At 43.1% G+C, this 15,960-nt stretch overlaps 1 protein-coding gene across 5 annotated transcripts in view; it reads left to right on the top strand.

Annotated features, from left to right (window-relative positions):
- Window positions 1-15,960, top strand: part of Ube2f (ubiquitin conjugating enzyme E2 F (putative)) — a 56,198-nt gene that overhangs the window by 25,205 nt on the left and 15,033 nt on the right. For 4 of the 5 annotated variants that reach the window (XR_005974143.1, XM_041649716.1, XM_041649717.1 and 1 more), the window contains 5 exons: window positions 243-308; window positions 11,470-11,537; window positions 12,681-12,751; window positions 14,422-14,479; window positions 15,925-15,957. Coding sequence is in view for 4 of the 5 variants with exons in the window: in XM_041649716.1 (XP_041505650.1) it covers window positions 243-308; window positions 11,470-11,537; window positions 12,681-12,751; window positions 14,422-14,479; window positions 15,925-15,957 (296 nt within the window). In the remaining variant the exon portion in view is untranslated. The remainder of the gene's footprint in view (window positions 1-242; window positions 309-11,469; window positions 11,538-12,680; window positions 12,752-14,421; window positions 14,480-15,924; window positions 15,958-15,960) is intronic. The other variant, XM_041649718.1, reaches the window with a different exon arrangement.

Genomic DNA, 15,960 nt, shown 5'->3' with positions numbered 1-15,960 from the left:
AGTTTCTTTCAGAGTAAATATCAAAATTCTCTAGTTAATAAAAAGAACTCTTCAGTGACCATTTCAAAGTTGAAATAAATACCTTGGTTTAGAATTTAGTAAGATGAGAATGGGAGGAACAACAACAAAACAGTTGAGTGTAAGGACCCATTTGTAAGTCAACACTGCTGACATCTATGTCCAAGCTCAGCATGTGGATAGCTGCTCGTGCCAGATCTTCCTAATGGCTGTTTCTTTTGCAGGTACATGTAAAGTACACTTTCCTGATCCAAACAAGCTTCATTGCTTTCAGCTGACTGTAAGCCCAGGTAATAAATTCTCCTGCATACTTCAGTGTTAATGTAATTTTCAAACAGCAAGTGTAAAGGTCTGTCCAAGTCTGTTTTTCTGTAGCATATAAAAACTTAGTTAGATCTCCCATTCTTTATGATAAGGCCTATGTCTTGCAGCCAGATGGCAAGTGAATGTGAGGCAGTGTCCTGATGACTTCATAAAAACCAGACAGCTAATGCTACTTGCAGCCTACTGTTGAGTGTGGGCTTTGAAGTCATGAGTGGGCTCTGATAATGCTCCAGAAGAGCCTGGCCTGGATGAAATTGCTTAGCTGCTCATCTGCAGCCCCCATCTATAGAGTGGGGGTCAAACAGGACAATATCAGGATTAAATGGATGCACACCACTTGGGCCCAGGTTCTAGCAGACAGATTACCATCAGTCCTCCTTAGGACTGAGTCAGTGCCTAGTCTCCAGGCAGCAGCATATCCCCTTGGTCAGACTTGTTTAGTGAAGATACTGGAATAGGAGTGGCTGATCACCAACCGATGTTGGCCTCCTGGAGCCAACCATGCAACCAGTTCGTGCTATTTCCCAATAGGTGGGGTAGGAAGAGTCAGGGAATCAATTCTCAGGGTTTGTCCAAGAAAAGCAAACCATAGGTATTCGTAAGGAACCACTGGAGTGGGAGCTGCATCAGCTGTGTCCCTCAGCACTTGCTGTCTGAAGTGAAAGTGGTGAAGTGCCCAGAGGAGGACATTATACCAATGACACTATCAGCAAAGAATTATGGTGCAGAGAAAGGGGAGAAGGACAGTGGGGTGATTTGTGTTCAAGTCATGCTGACAAAATAGGGTGACACTTGTTAAGGCTAGAGTGAGCTGACCTTTGGGGTTTGCTGGCGAGTAGGTGTCCAGAGCTGGGGCAATTAGTCCTCGTTTGCCAACTTAAAGTTCATATTGTTACTTGAGCTGAGGCGCACAGAAAAAGAAGAAAACAGATGGGGAGTTTTGTTGTGGAAATAGAGGTGTTGTCTTATTTGGGAGAGGTGGGGAAATGAGTGAGGACTAAGAATAATGAGTCATGAACTAATTAAAATATAGAGGTACAGAATTTTGATATGTGATAATGAGTCCATGAATAAACCATGGGCTTGTCTCTGCAAGGAGAATGTTTATAATAAGTATCCTGTTTCAAAATGTTTTTGCTAATTTGTAATTCCATGTACATCTAGCTGCAGTGGTGCACGCTTAGCACTAAAGAGGCTAAGGCCATTTGGGCTACCAAAAAAACCCTACTTTTAAACCTATGTGAAGGTTTTACAAAATGCTCTGGGACATACTTGTAACTTGGGTGTGATATTAGTTGCTTACGCCATATTTAGATGTGGGATGCTTTGCATGCCTGGTATCTTTGAGTGGGTGTGATGGTGAAGTCCCTGCCCATTCTGAAACATCTGTGTTATGTGTTATGGGGCACTGAATACACAAATGCCTTCTCTCATCCCAGAGTCACCATGAAAAATGTTGTTTACTAAGTACTCACAGAAGTTTGGTTTTTTTTCCAGACTGGTTAGTGTCATTTGGTTGTGTTTTCTGAGTGTTTCTCCCCTCTTCTCCTTGTTTGCCTGTTTGTTTATTTCTAAGTCCTCTGAATGTGATTACTGAGATAACATGACCACGCCTTTATCCTATTGTAGGTTCTGTATTCACCATTCCAGCAGGTGATAAAACTTTTATTTTGGTGCCTGGGAATACATTGAACTGTTTGTTTAGCATGCTCTCTGTCTGGTAACTGAATGTAGGCTCTGATTGTGAAAACCAGAATCAAGAACAGAGAGCTTTGCTCTTGATTGGATATGGCTATGGCCGAGATCTGCCCATTCTAAAAATGTGCCTAGAATTGTGATGGGGGGAGCGGATTACAGTCATGCTCCTCTTAATGCTGAAAAGAAGTAGAGATGCCAAACGAGGAAGTTATAGCTCTGTGCCTACGTATGAAGGCGTGACTCTAAAGCTGGCTAATTTGCAGGCCACAGTCTTACAACTAGATGTAACAACTGAATCCTGCATGAGATTAGGCCTTCGATGATGGAGGACTACACTATTTCCAACATCTGTCCTCGCTTTCTGTAATTTTATGTTGTAATGGCCCTTCATGCTTAGGAATAGATACATTTCCAGAGAATAAAAATAAAAGTAATTTAATGGTGAGACAGAATAGTACTAGTAAGTGAGCACAAGTCCAATGGAGCAAATCAAGGACCCAGACACTGGCCCAGCTCCCAACATTTGGGCCATGGAATTTGCTTCAGCCCTCAAAACATGGTGTTGGAGACTTTAGACTAACAGGGCCATAAACTTAAAAATAACTGGGATTTATTTCCCTTATTTTTGCGATTGTTTAAGACAGAATTTGCATGTAGCCCGGACTGGCCAGGGGCTTACTATACAGAACTCGCTGCCTCAGCCTCTTGAGTTAGGATTGTAGACATGAGCCACCATTCTTGTCTTACCTTTTATGTTTTGTTTGGTTGAGTCAGGGTCTTGCTATGTAGTTCTGGCTGTCCTCTGCCTCCTGAGTACTGGGATTGAAAGTGCATCGCTACACGCTGCTTAGCTTTTACCTTTTAAAAATGAGTTTTACCTAGGAATAAAACGATAGTAAAATGTGCTGACCTGAGTTTACTGTGTCACCTCCATAACCCTAAGATGAGAAGCATTACTGCATCCTGAGTCCCCTCTGCCTCCCTCCCTCCCCATCACTGTTTTTTTCTGATTTTCTTACCGCAGTTGAATTTTATTTGTGTGAAAACTTTTTAAATTCATATATTGTTCCCTTCATTTCTATCTGAGTGGAATTTCCCAGTCATATGAGAGATGTGTCTTCTGTTTGAATTGTAGCGTTTTGTTGAGGCAAAGGTTGTTTGGAATGGTTGTTTATCCTGCTAATGTCTAGGCTATGTGGTGATCATGCAAAGCCTTACATGTGATTTACCGTGATGTATCACAGTTTCATACATGAGATTTAGAGTCTCATTCATACTTCATCCCTGGTTCTTCTAGTAATTTGTAATTTCACTGTGAGGTTAACAACTGTGAGAAAAGGGTAGATTTTAAGAACAGATTTCCCCCCCTTGGAGACTCTTTCCAAATAACCCTAAAAATAGATGGCATTTCCCTTCTCTGTACTAGAATCGTGGTGTGAGCTGTTTGCCAGCAGTGTCTTCTGACTGAAGAAACACTCATGCTCTTTTCTTCACCCCTTCCGAGAACTCAACTGCTGTGATGCTTGTGATGGAACTCAGTGGACCACTGTCTCACCTAATGGACACACAATGGGTTTTTCCCCTTCCTTAACACACAGCTCCCAGCTGCATTCTCTTTGAGAATTCTCAGGCCATTCAGTACCATTGTTATAAATAGCATCTGAGCTGAGTTGTGGCTCAGGAATAAGAGTGCTTGCCTAGACATTCTAGTGGTCCCTGAAAAGGTATACAGAGAGGGCCAGTGAAATAGCTCATTGGGTAAAGGCACTTGCTGACAACCTGAGTTCAATCCCTGGAGTTCATATTGTAGAGGGAAATTCCTACAAGTTGATCTGACTTCCACATTCACATTTCTTTTTTTTTTTTTTTTTTAAGATTTTATTGCCGGGCGATGGTGGCGCATGCCTTTAATCCCAGCACTCGGGAGGCAGAGGCAGGCGGATCTCTGTGAGTTCGAGACCAGCCTGGTCTACAAGAGCTAGTTCCAGGACAAGCTCCAAAGCCACAGAGAAACCCTGTCTCGAAAAACAAAAAAAAACAAACAAAAAAAAATTTATTTATTACATATACAATACAGTGTTCTGCTTCCATGTCAGAAGAGGGCACCATATCTCATTGTAGATGGTTGTGAGCCACTGTGTGGTTGTTGGAATTGAACTCAGGACCTCTGGAAGAGCAGTCAGTGTCCTTAACCTCTGAGCCATCTCTCCAGCCCCCCACATTCACATCTCTATGTGCATTTGGACATACTAACACTAAACCCTCAACACACTAAGATAAGTAAGTAAATAAGTAAATAAATGCAATAAAAATTAATGTATTCAAGGCATGTTAAGTGTCCAAAATAGTATGGCATTTAACTGGTAAGTTTGGGGGAATTTAAAAAAATAAAGCAGCATTCTGTTTTTCAGTTCCATGTGTATCTTTTTTTTTTGTTTGTTTGTTTGTTTTTCGAGACAGGGTTTCTCTGTGGCTTTGGAGCCTGTCCTGGAACTCGCTCTGTAGACCAGGCTGGCCTTGAACTCACAGAGATCCGCCTGCCTTTGCCTCCCGAGTGCTGGGATTAAAGGCGTGCGCCACCACCGACCGGCCCATGTGTATCTTTATGTAGCATAGATTTTTTTCCCTTGCTTTATGTTTTTCAGCAATCATGTTTAGCTCTAAACCCTCACTTGCTCTCTACCTCATCTCTTTCTTATGTCTTGCCCTCACCCAGAATCCTCTCTAAAATGCACCCCCCCCTCCTTCTTCCTATTGTTGTGGTCACCTTCACTGTCCTCTTTTCCACTGGAATGTAAGCTTCCCAAGGGCAGACATTATCCCTTCTGTCCCCAGTGCTTAAAGCAGTGTCTGGCGTGAGGTAGACATTTACCACCAAGTCTTGCTGGAAGAAGCAATATGTTACAGTGTTTTATGCTAGAAAACATTTTATGTATAGTGATCTCTGGCAATGAAGATTACTATTAGTGTTCTCCCCAGTAGAGCTGGAATTTGTGAATGACTATTTATTTGGGGGGTTTGGGATAGGGGTTCTCTGTGTAGCTTAGCCATTTGGAACTCACTCTGTAGACCAAGCTGGTTTTGAACTCAAAGATCTACCTGCCTCTGCCTCTCTAGTGCTAGAATTAAAGTCATGTGCTATCACTGCCTGACCTTATGAATGAATATTAATTCAAGCCAGAAGCAGAAGTTCATTCAATACCAGGTTTCTTTCATTTGTCTTTATAGCTATAATTACTTTGTTCATGTAAGTTGACTGGCATGTTATAGTTACATCTTTTTGTCTTTGTACTTCAGAGGTGTCAGTCTGTTTTCTATTGCTGTGGAATTCATTACAGGAAGAGGTTATTTGAGCTCTGTTTCCAGAGGATAAATAAGAGTCTCACCATCACATCAGGGAAGCAAGGCAGCAGGCAGGCACAGTGGCAGGAATAGCTCACGTCTCAAACATCAAGCAGGAAGCAGAGAAAGAATGACCTGGGAATGATGCAAGGCTTTGAAAGCTCAAAGCCACCCCAATGATGTACTTCCTTTAGCTAGACCATACCTACTATCCCCCGCCCAAACAGTGCCATCAACTGGGAACAAGTATTAAAATGACTGAGACTATGAGGGACATCTCATTCAAACTACCACATTTCATGGCCCAACCAAGCTTCCTTGTGAAAGGAAAACCTAAGCAATTTTCTGCTCCTAGAAAAGAACAATCAAGTTGGTAGCCAAACTTGGCAGTGACGTCCATAGGGTGCTGGCTTTAGAGTCGTGAAGGATGCAAGGCTATTTAAAGGGGTTGTAGAATCTTCTTCCGTGGTTTCAGAGAGCTGCTGAAGCCAGGTGTGTGGCAAAGGAGGCCTTGCATGGAGCCCCTAAGAGGCCATTGCAAGAAGCTGTGGAAATGAATCCTGAGCTGAGATGTTGAAGATGTCAGAGCCATGGGATTTCTACCGAGGATTGCTGCACACAGAGATTGGAACTAGCTCAGAAAGAGGTAGGCAGCAAAGCCTACAAGGCAAACCCGTCTGAACCCTCTAACATCAACTGTGGAGCTATAGGATTTGGGGTTTGCCCTGCTGGGTTTCAGTCTTACTTTGTCTGGTGTTAGCCTGCTGTAGCCGGATTCCTCCCTTTTGGAATGGAAATGTATACTCTCTGCCATTGTATGTTGGAAGTATGTAGTTTGTTTTTTGATTTTATAGGGGGCTTACAATGAAGAGACTGCCGAGTCTCAGAAGAGACTCTTGAAGTTGAACTAAACACATTTTGCTTTATGATACGACCATGAGCCTATGAAACATGGGAGTGAAATGTGATTTGAAAGAAAATGCCTTGTGCAGGTTCAGTCGTTTTAATTCTAGGTCCCAAGTTGTTTGACATTGTGGGGGGAGGCTTAGGAGGTGTGGCCTTGCTGGAGGAAGTATTTCACTTGGGGTGGACTTTGAGGGTTCACAGCTTCTCGCCATTCAATTTGCTTTCTGCTTGTGGTTTAAGATGTCTTAAGCCTGCCTTCTGCCATATTCCCTGCTATGATAGTGGTGAGTCAAATAGATTCCTCCGTAAGATACCTTGGCTACAGTGTTTAACACAGCAATAGAAAAGTAATACAAAAGATAAGTTCAAAGTTAAAACCAAAAATCATAAAAGTATTTTCATGATCTTGGAATTGATTGCTAGATCTAGTATATTTTTGGGCAGTGGTGAAAGCAGATTAGAAGAGGCTTTGCCAGCTAGGTACTGGAATACTTGGTAAAGTTTCTGAGTCCTAATCCTGGCTTGCGCTGACTACCGTCACAGCTGCCACTCATCCTGCAGAACGTCTTGTTTTACATTAAGTACTCAGAAAGGAGAATTTGAAGATGAATCATTTTAGCGTGCTTTTGCTGGCACCATAATGAAAAACCTTACCACATTCTTTGTACTTCATCTAAATCTTGGTGCTGCAGATTCATCTCATTCTGTTCAGAATTGCCTGCCAAAGTACATTAACAGTCAAAGGAAGTAGTCTCCTGCTCTCTGGGAAATTCTTCCTTCACTGTGTCTACTTTGAAGCTCCTGGGAGCTTCATTACTTTGGAGCTGTGACTCTTGCTGAGTAGAGAACGTAGGGCGAGACTTTAGGTTTGAGACAGTCCCTGGTGATTGCTTATTGGCACACTGCTTCTTGCAAGGGGAAGTAATGTATTCTTTCACAGTAGCTTAAGGTTGGAGTTGTCTTTTTGTTTCTTGATATTTTTTTTTTTTCAAAACAAAGTTTCTCTGTGTAGTCCTAGCTGTGCTGGAGCTCACTTTGTAGATCAGCCTGTCCTTGAACTCACCAAGATCCTCCTGCCTCTTCGTTCTGAGAGCTGGAATTAAAGACACGCACCAACACTGCCTGGCATTTTATATTTTTTTTCTTTTGTTTTTATTTAAGGTTATCTTGGCTTATCTCTTACTATGAAGCCAAGAATAGCAAGCTTCTGTTCATTCTGCCTATACCTTTTTAGTGGTGGGATTACAGGTCATCCAGCTTGATACTGAATTTTCTTTTTTTTTTAATATTTATTTATTTATTATGTATACAATATTATGTCTGTGTGTATGTCTGCAAGCCAGAAGAGGGCACCAGATCTCATTACAGATGGTTTTGAGCCACCATGTGGTTGCTGGGAATTGAACTCAGAACCTTTGGAAGAGTAGGCAATGCTCTTAACCGCTGAGCCATCTCTCCAGCCCCCCGATACTGAATTTTCTAAATGAAACTTTAAGCATCTCTGCATAGTATCTGATCCCAAGGCAGGAACTGGGATATGGTATATAAAGTACCACTCTGGCCGGGAGGTGGTGGCGCATGCCTTTAATCCCAGCACTCGGGAGGCAGGCGGATCTTTGTGAGTTCGAGGCCAGCCTGGTCTACAAGAGCTAGTTCCAGGACAGGCACCAAAAACTACAGAGAAACCCTGTCTCAAAAAAATTCAAAATAAATAATAAATAAATAAATAAATAAAGTGCCACTCTGCCTTGAAGAATCACTATGCAGATGGGAGACATAATGGGCTCCTGCTGCTTCTTTCAGCCCTCTGGACCTGTTTTTACGATTTGTGTGTGTGTGTGTGTGTGTGTGTGTGTGTGTTTGCGTATTTTAAAGTAGGGAAAGGTGGTGAAATGCAAGGAGCAAAGTGGAGCTGGTGTGACCTCTTGTGCCTCAAGAGCACCCAGTAGTCATTGTAGGGTAGGGCAAGTGTGGAGTTGGTTCTGTTCAAGTGTTAGTGTCCCTGAGTTACTCATTATCTGTGTGATTTCTTGAAGGCAGGAGGGAGCAGGTTGCAAAGCTCCAGTAGAAGGAAGTGTTAAGTTCTCTTAATAACAGTGGGTAGAGAACCAGGATTCAGTTCCAGTTGCCAAGAAGTAAAATTTGGTTAGCTTCAGCAACTGTGGCTAGAGTACGAGTTGGCACACTATGCTGGTCCATGGTACCCTACAGGTGTAGTCTTCAGCCTGTCAAGTCTATAGAAGAGGAGGCCTCCTTCGCCTTGGGCATGTGGGCTGTGGAGCCAGGAAGGGAGTCACAAGAGCTCACCAGCTGCGGTCATCATTCTAAAACCTGGGGCAGAGCTGAGCTTGGACCTTCTGCTGTGTAATCCACTCCTTGGCTGCACTGTGTGCTACAAACCAGTGTAGTAAAGTGAAGGGTCAGGCCTGATGGCAGCTTTGAATAGGGAAGTGCTAAGAAGCAGGTCGTTTCCTGGGAGGAGTTCATTAAAGAGGAAATCAAATGGAGATAAATCTTAGTTACTTAAGACATTCTAATTGTTAAATAAAAGCTTTGCTGGGACAGAAGGAACATGATGAAAGAAGAAACACATTAGAAACACTAACATTTGTGTGACTGGTAGACAGCAAAACCAGAGTAATTGTAGTCAATGAAATAGGAAGCCAGCTAGAGAGAAGACCGTATGGTCAGGGAGGGGGTGTTGTCTCAGCACAGCCTTGTACTGGATTACTGTGGGAGAACTTAGAGTGGCTCTGGTCTGGAGTGAAGAAGCCTGACGTAAATATTCTGTACCATGGTGGTTGAAGTTAGATTACAAGAGAACAAGGTCAGCCAAACCTTTGGGTCACATGGATGTACTGTATATAAAGATGCCTCCTACATGAGAAGTTCTTATTTGTAGCTAAACTTAGCAAGCAAGTGTCTTTCTCCAAGACTTGTTACTATGTCACAAATCCAGGTGTATTTACAAAAAGTAAATGACCTAACAGAGACATTTTAAAAAGAGGAATGATTTGAGTTGCTCAACATTTAGGGGTGGCAGTCCATTATGTAGGGAGGGCATAGTAGATCTTACATCATGCCAAACAGAAGAAAAGCAGTATTGGAAAAGGCCAGGGCAAGAACCAACCCCCAGAGCTTCATACATAATGTGGCCTTTACTCCAGCCAGGTCCAACTTCCATAGTCATAACCAAACTGAATGGCTCCTTAGGTCTGAGTCCTCACAATTTGTTTCTGGAAAGGCTCACAGACACTTCTAAAGCTGTGCCTTATTTTTTTTTTAAACTTTTTTTTTATTTATTTACTTAACTTTATTATGTTTGTTGGTGTGAAGGTGTCAGATCTCATGGAACTGCATTTTCAGACAGTTGTGAGCTGCCATGTGGGTGCTGGGAATCGAACCCGGGTCCTCTGGAAGAGCAGTCAGTGCTCTTAACCACTGAGCCATCTCTCCAGCCCCAAAGCTGTGCCTTATTATCTCCTAGGCTGTTCTCAACTCGGTCAAACTGACATCTGATTAATGTATCAAACAGAGGAAATAGCCAATTGGGAGTGGAAGAAAACAAAATACATATTCTGTGAACCGAGTGACTGACATCTATCTAATCTTTGTGAAAGACTGAATCCATGAAGTAGAACTTCTTAGAAATGGAAACCTATCTAGGTGTAGCCAAGCTGTGAGTTTGAGGTCAGTGTGGTCTACAAAGTGAGTTCCAGCACAGCCATGGCCGTGCAGAGAAATGCCCCTCTCAATATGCACACCCCCCAGATAAATAACTGAACTGGCTAAGGTGTTCTAAATCAACAGTTAAGGGTGTGTAGAGTTGTTGCTGCTCTTCCAGGTGATCACAGCACTTACTTCAGGTTCCTATTGCGTGTAACTTAAGCTCTGCGGAATGGGGAAGGGGGCTCTTAGACTCTGTAGGCTTCTGTGGACACCCACACAAATTGTGCACCTTAACTAAAACATTAACAAAAGCAAAGGCAAATCTTGTAGGAGCTTTTTACTTGAGTGGCCCCAAAATATTCCTTTTGCTAACAAGAACTGTACACTAATTCTTTGGGAAGAAGTAGAAATAACCAGCTATTTCAGCCACACTAACAGTTATCAAGGACTGTGAAAACTAGGGACAAATAGTGCCAGAGTATGAATGCTAAGATCGGTAATGGCTTTTTAATTGTTGGATAACATAGTGCTGGCCTCAGATTTCTTGAGTGGAGGTCAGAGGACATTGAAGGAGTTGGTTCCCTTGTGGGTCCTGGAGATTGAACTCAGGGCTTCAGGTCTGGCAGTAAGCACCTTAGCTTACTGAGCCGTCTTACTAGCCTACAACATCAAAGTTCTTTAAGAAAAACCTGCTTTTAGTGACATTTATTTGATGCTGATGACTTCCTTTATGTATCCAATATGTTAAAAAAATAATAATAAATGAAGCAGTTGGCCTTGGTGTTGCATCTTCATGATGAGGTCTGTGCTAGTCATGCCACAGGTAGACCGAGAGGCTGTGGCACCCTCTGCTGGCAGCAGCCCCTTCAGCCCCTTCTTGAAGCTAGGTTGGGTCCAAATAGGCAAGAGGGTCTGTGCTGTGCAATCTGTAGACATCCTCCTGGGTTCTTGCCAGCACCTGTCTCCTAAGGGCCTGTTTTCTCCTGGAAGCTTCACCAAGCACTCACTGAGGCAGTGGTTATAACTCTCGAATTCTCACTGTGCCCTGAGTCCTGAGCCGTCTTGGGGGTAGGGTGCTGAGTAAGCATGCGTGGAGTGATTGGAAGTTGTGCATAGGTCTGGAAAAACAGCAGTCATATCTCATCAGTCTCCCTATGGAAATGGCATCCTCATAGGGAATCCGGAGGCCGACCAGTAAAACTCATACATACAGGAGGTGTGTTAAGAGGATGACACTAACCATAGTGCCCTGCAAAAAGAGCCAGTCTCCTGAAGGACACCCTCCCCTTCTTTGAGAGCACCTTTGCCCATGAAACAGGTCGTAATGGTGGCAGTGTTGGGACAGGACAAGGCTCTGCAGTGTGCAGCTTTGCTAAAGGAACCTGGGGACTCTGTGGTCCTGTTTTTAACCTCTTCATTCTCTGTTTGCCACATCCTAACTTCATGTTTGCTTTTGTTTCCTTTTTTTTTTTTATTTAAAGCTTTTTTTGTTTTGTTTTGTGTTTTTAATAGATGAGGGTTACTACCAGGGTGGAAAATTTCAGTTTGAAACTGAAGTTCCTGAAGCCTACAACATGGTGGTGAGTAGCCTGTGCCTAAACCTCACTCCACACCTACACACCAGGGACAAGGCATGGAGACATGTGGGCACTGCCTTGGGAGCTGTGCTTTCAACGCAAACTCACTGTGTTTTTCTTGTGGCATTAGCAGCAGTATGAGACTTTCAGCACAGAAACTCATTTGTCCAACAGCTATTCATTGTGCAGGTGTTCTTGTGTGTTTCATGTAAATTTTTTAAATGGGGAGGGCACATTTTTTTAGACTGATTTTATTTAATGGTATAATACCAAAGCTCCAGGGGCCAATAATATTAGAATTTCAGGTAATTGATAGCCTATAGCTACATATTAGTTCCTCAAAGATGATATTACAAGACAGTGGTGACACACACCTTTAATCCCAGCACTCAGGAGGCAGAAGCAGGCAGACCTCTGAGTTAGAGGCCAGCCTGGTCTACAGAGTGAGTTCCAGAACAGGCAGGGCTGTACAGAGAAACCTCATCTCGAAAAACAAAACAACAACAAAAAGATCATATTCCATACTAACTATACTCGAGACTGACAAAGGACTTTGACTTTTGAGGATAGATCATCAGGGAGTAAGGTGATATATAGGCAGTTTAAGTGATAAAAATGGTAAGTAGCTAGACAGATGGGTAAATGGCTGAAAACGGATTTATCGGGATTCCAAAAAGAAAGTGAGAGCACCAGCTTTGGAGCGTGGGGTGGGGTGGTGGCCACATCGTTTGGTTTTGAGCCAGGGATTAGGTGGCATGGGCCAATCAGAGCTGTAGTTGAAGGTGTGGAATGAGAGCACATATTGGTAAGTCCAGCTCTGAGGGATCCTACACCACACTTGCATGCAATGTGCACATATATTCATGGACACATACACATGCAAATAAATAAAGACTAAATAGACTAACCCTGGTCTAGGAACTGTCGCACTAGAGTCTGCAGACACATCTGACTGAAAAGGTGATTTGTTCTGTTTGAAGCAGTAATGGTCAGGTGTGAGTCTGTGACTTAGCATAGCAATTTGGGTTCTTGGTTGGAGTTTGGGACCGAAGAATGGGGGTGGGGGGGGGGGGGTGCACGCGCACACGTGCTTACTTACATTGCAGATGTAGATTGGGAGATTTGTGACCTTTCTCTATGTTGCAGCCTCCCAGGGTGAAATGCTTGACTAAAATCTGGCATCCCAATATCACAGAAACAGGGGAAATATGTCTAAGGTGAGTTTCTTCCTCCCTTCTGCACATCTGTGAGCCTCTTCAGATTCACTCCCGCAAGGGGGTCTCTTGGCTACAATTCAGACATGCCTGGGCCACACCTTACTATTGCTATAACGAGGGCCCTTATTATGCAGCATCCATCTCCTTGAGAGAGCAACCACAGTCCCGGTTTATGGCTGATGTACGCTAACAAGGAGAGGATGGTGGTGGGGTAAGAATAAAACTGCAGGAGCCTGGCGTCAGTGATCTCAGGCAGGCACTACTGAAGACGCTTTCCATAATGGATCTCGTCAGCTGTAGACTGTGTCCCAACTGTCCCTGGAAGGTTACTGCTCTCTGAGAAAAAGCTGGAAAAGATAAAGGGGGGCTTATTTTCATAGTAGGCAGCATTTGAGTTTTGGTTTTTGTTTTTTTTTTTTTTACCTGTTTGGACCATTAGTCTAGTAGTTCAGGGTATTAATGGTGGCTGTCTAGTCTAGACCAACTGCAGGTGATGCTGAACCTCTCTGACAGTAGGACTGGGGTGGCCTCATGTTTGGCCACCTGGGAAGCAGGCTTCTCATGTTAGTTATAAAGTGTTAGAACCTGAGGCTGCTCTTAGCGTACCTCTGTTTCTCTATTCTCCTCCCTAAGCATTAGCATTAGGTAAGAAAGATGAACTGTACCTGGTGCCTCTTGTTTGGTCTTTTATTTTTTTTGTCTGGGAAATGCAGTCATTGCCATCAAACCCATACAGAAGCTTTAAAAATACTGTCAGGTAGGATACACATGCCTTTTGGATCTCTGAGTTCCAGGTCAACCAGGGTTTCATATTCATTAGTGAGACTCTGTCTCAAAACAAATGATAAACCGTAAACACAAAATTGAAAGAGGATCCCTGAACTACTTATCCGTGTGTGTAATCATTTTGAAAGCACGGACACTGGACAAAGGGTCTCAGACTACAGGAGGATACCATTCATGCCTGTAATCCAAGCACTCAGCCTGTGAGGCACTCAGCCGCACTGATCACCAGGAAACATGCATGAGCCCCATGAGGTTGTGGCTTGCTGCTCTCCAGAGTTGGGGGTGTGGGTGAGAAGAGAGACCAGCCTCTCCCACATTGGAGGCTGTGGATGCTCACTTTGGGCAAATGGTTCCTTCTTCATAGGTAAAATGGTTTCCTGTTGGGGGATTTTTGTTTCGGATTATTTCTGACAGATAAATTGTAGATTCTTATCATTTTTATTGCTGTCACTGTTCCTGGCTATTAAAAAACTTTTTTGTGTGTGTATGTTGTTTTAATAATGCTTTTTTGATGGGACATGCCTGTAATCCAAGCACTCAGATGGCAGAGACTGGAGAATTGACACAAGCTTGAGTTAACCTCAAGTATGTAGCAAGTTTTAGGCAGGCTAGGACAACATCTGACACCCTGTCTCAAAAACAAACAAAAAACCCCATTTCCTTTCCTTTGCTTAGACTTCCATGTGAAGGACTAATAATATTCCACAGAGTCACTAGACAGAGTAACAGGAGACATTGTAACTGAAATACAGCTTTGGAGGTGAAGACTGTCCTCAATAGGACAGAAGACTACACAGTCAAGAAGAGACAGGCTTCGTAGTACAGTTCATTCCTTTATGGTGAATAGCTGCGGCTCCTCATTAACATGTGTTTTTGTCTTTCAGTTTACTAAGAGAACACTCAATTGATGGCACTGGCTGGGCTCCCACTAGGACATTGAAGGTGAGAGCATTCCTTCTGTAGTCCTCAGGCAGCTGCTCTCCTGTAAGATTTGCACCCTTTTTTCCTCTTTTCAGAACTACACACCTGGGTCTGCTCCACCAAGTAACCAGTTCTAATTGGATCAGAGTCCTTGTTGACCAATATTGTACCACTCAAGAGTCAAGCTGTAGGTTTCAGAACCACAAGAGAAAGTCTAGTGGTCTTGTTTATTCACTGGAGCTATTTTGAGCCTTTCTGGGTATCTGGAAGAGCTGCAAAGTGTGTAGGTTACTTCCTGAGTCAGAAGGATTGTGAAGTGATGGGTAGATTATTACTGAATAGCCTCCACAGGGGAGAAAATTTGACCTTTGATTCCATGTCAGAATATGTAGACTTAATATAGTCCTGTTCCTTCTAAACTGTGTTCTGACGGTGGACCACCCAGCCATTTCCCGTGTCCTGTCCTCAGGATTTAACTGCCAGATTGTCCCATTACCTAGAAGGTAGTCTCCTCCAGCCATCCACTCATGACATCTGCTTCTTTTGTAATTCTCTGGGATGGCTGCCATTTCCTCTAGTGTCTGTACTACTTGGGGCAGTAGCCTGCTGTCAGCTCAGATGTCTAGCCCCCTCTTTCAGGCTTAATGCATGGCTTCACCTCCAGTGACAGTCACTAGCTCACACCAGAAGGTCAAATTTGCCAAGACAGATAGGTGGAAGAGATCAGAACAGTAAATAAAATTAGCGCTAGCACGTAACAATGGGCTATCCTTGAGAATCAGCTTGAAAGAACAAGACTTTGGAGTTGAAATATCAAGTAGAAGGAGTCTGTGGTTGCCATGGCTCTCATCTGAAGATCAAATTTGTGAACACAGATAAACAGTGGTTTTTAGTGGGAATTAGGTTTCTTAGAAGGGAAAGTCTCCCTTAATTCTTGAAATAACTAGAGACGATCAAGAAGATGTAGTGGAGTGGGGCTGGAGAAATGGCTCAGCGGTTGGGAGCATTGCCTGTTCTTCCAGGGGTCCTGAGTTCGATTCCCAGCAACCACATGGTGGCTCACAACCATCTGTGATAAGGTCTGGTGCCCTCTTCTGGCCTGCAAGCAGACACACAGACAGAATATTGTATACATAATAAATAAATAAATATTTAAAATGAAAAAAAAAGATGTAATGGAGTGATTTCTCACTGAACTGTAAGAGGGAGTAATGTTACAAAGTAGCAGGCTTTGTTTTGAAGGTAAATGTTAGAATTCCATTCTGTAACTACAGGAGGTCAAGCATGGCCTGTGGTCCCTGCATCTTTCTGAGCATGAAAGGCAGTGGTCAGAGGTTAGACTTGAGTACAGGGCTCCTGTGTTCTGTCTGGGAAAAGCACTATCATGCACGTTTGATAGCTTATGATGCATATTTCTTAGTGGATAGGAGCCTGAGAATTGTTCTCTTTTTTTTTTTTTCTTTTAGGATGTTGTTTGGGGATTAAACTCTTTATTTACTGTA

The sequence above is a fragment of the Microtus oregoni genome, unplaced genomic scaffold, assembly GCF_018167655.1.
Source record: "Microtus oregoni isolate MIOR12 unplaced genomic scaffold, Mior012 000004F_ref0000308, whole genome shotgun sequence".
NCBI lineage: Eukaryota > Metazoa > Chordata > Mammalia > Rodentia > Cricetidae > Microtus > Microtus oregoni.
Note: the sequence above shows the minus strand (reverse complement) of the source record. Positions and strands in the feature narration are given on the sequence as shown.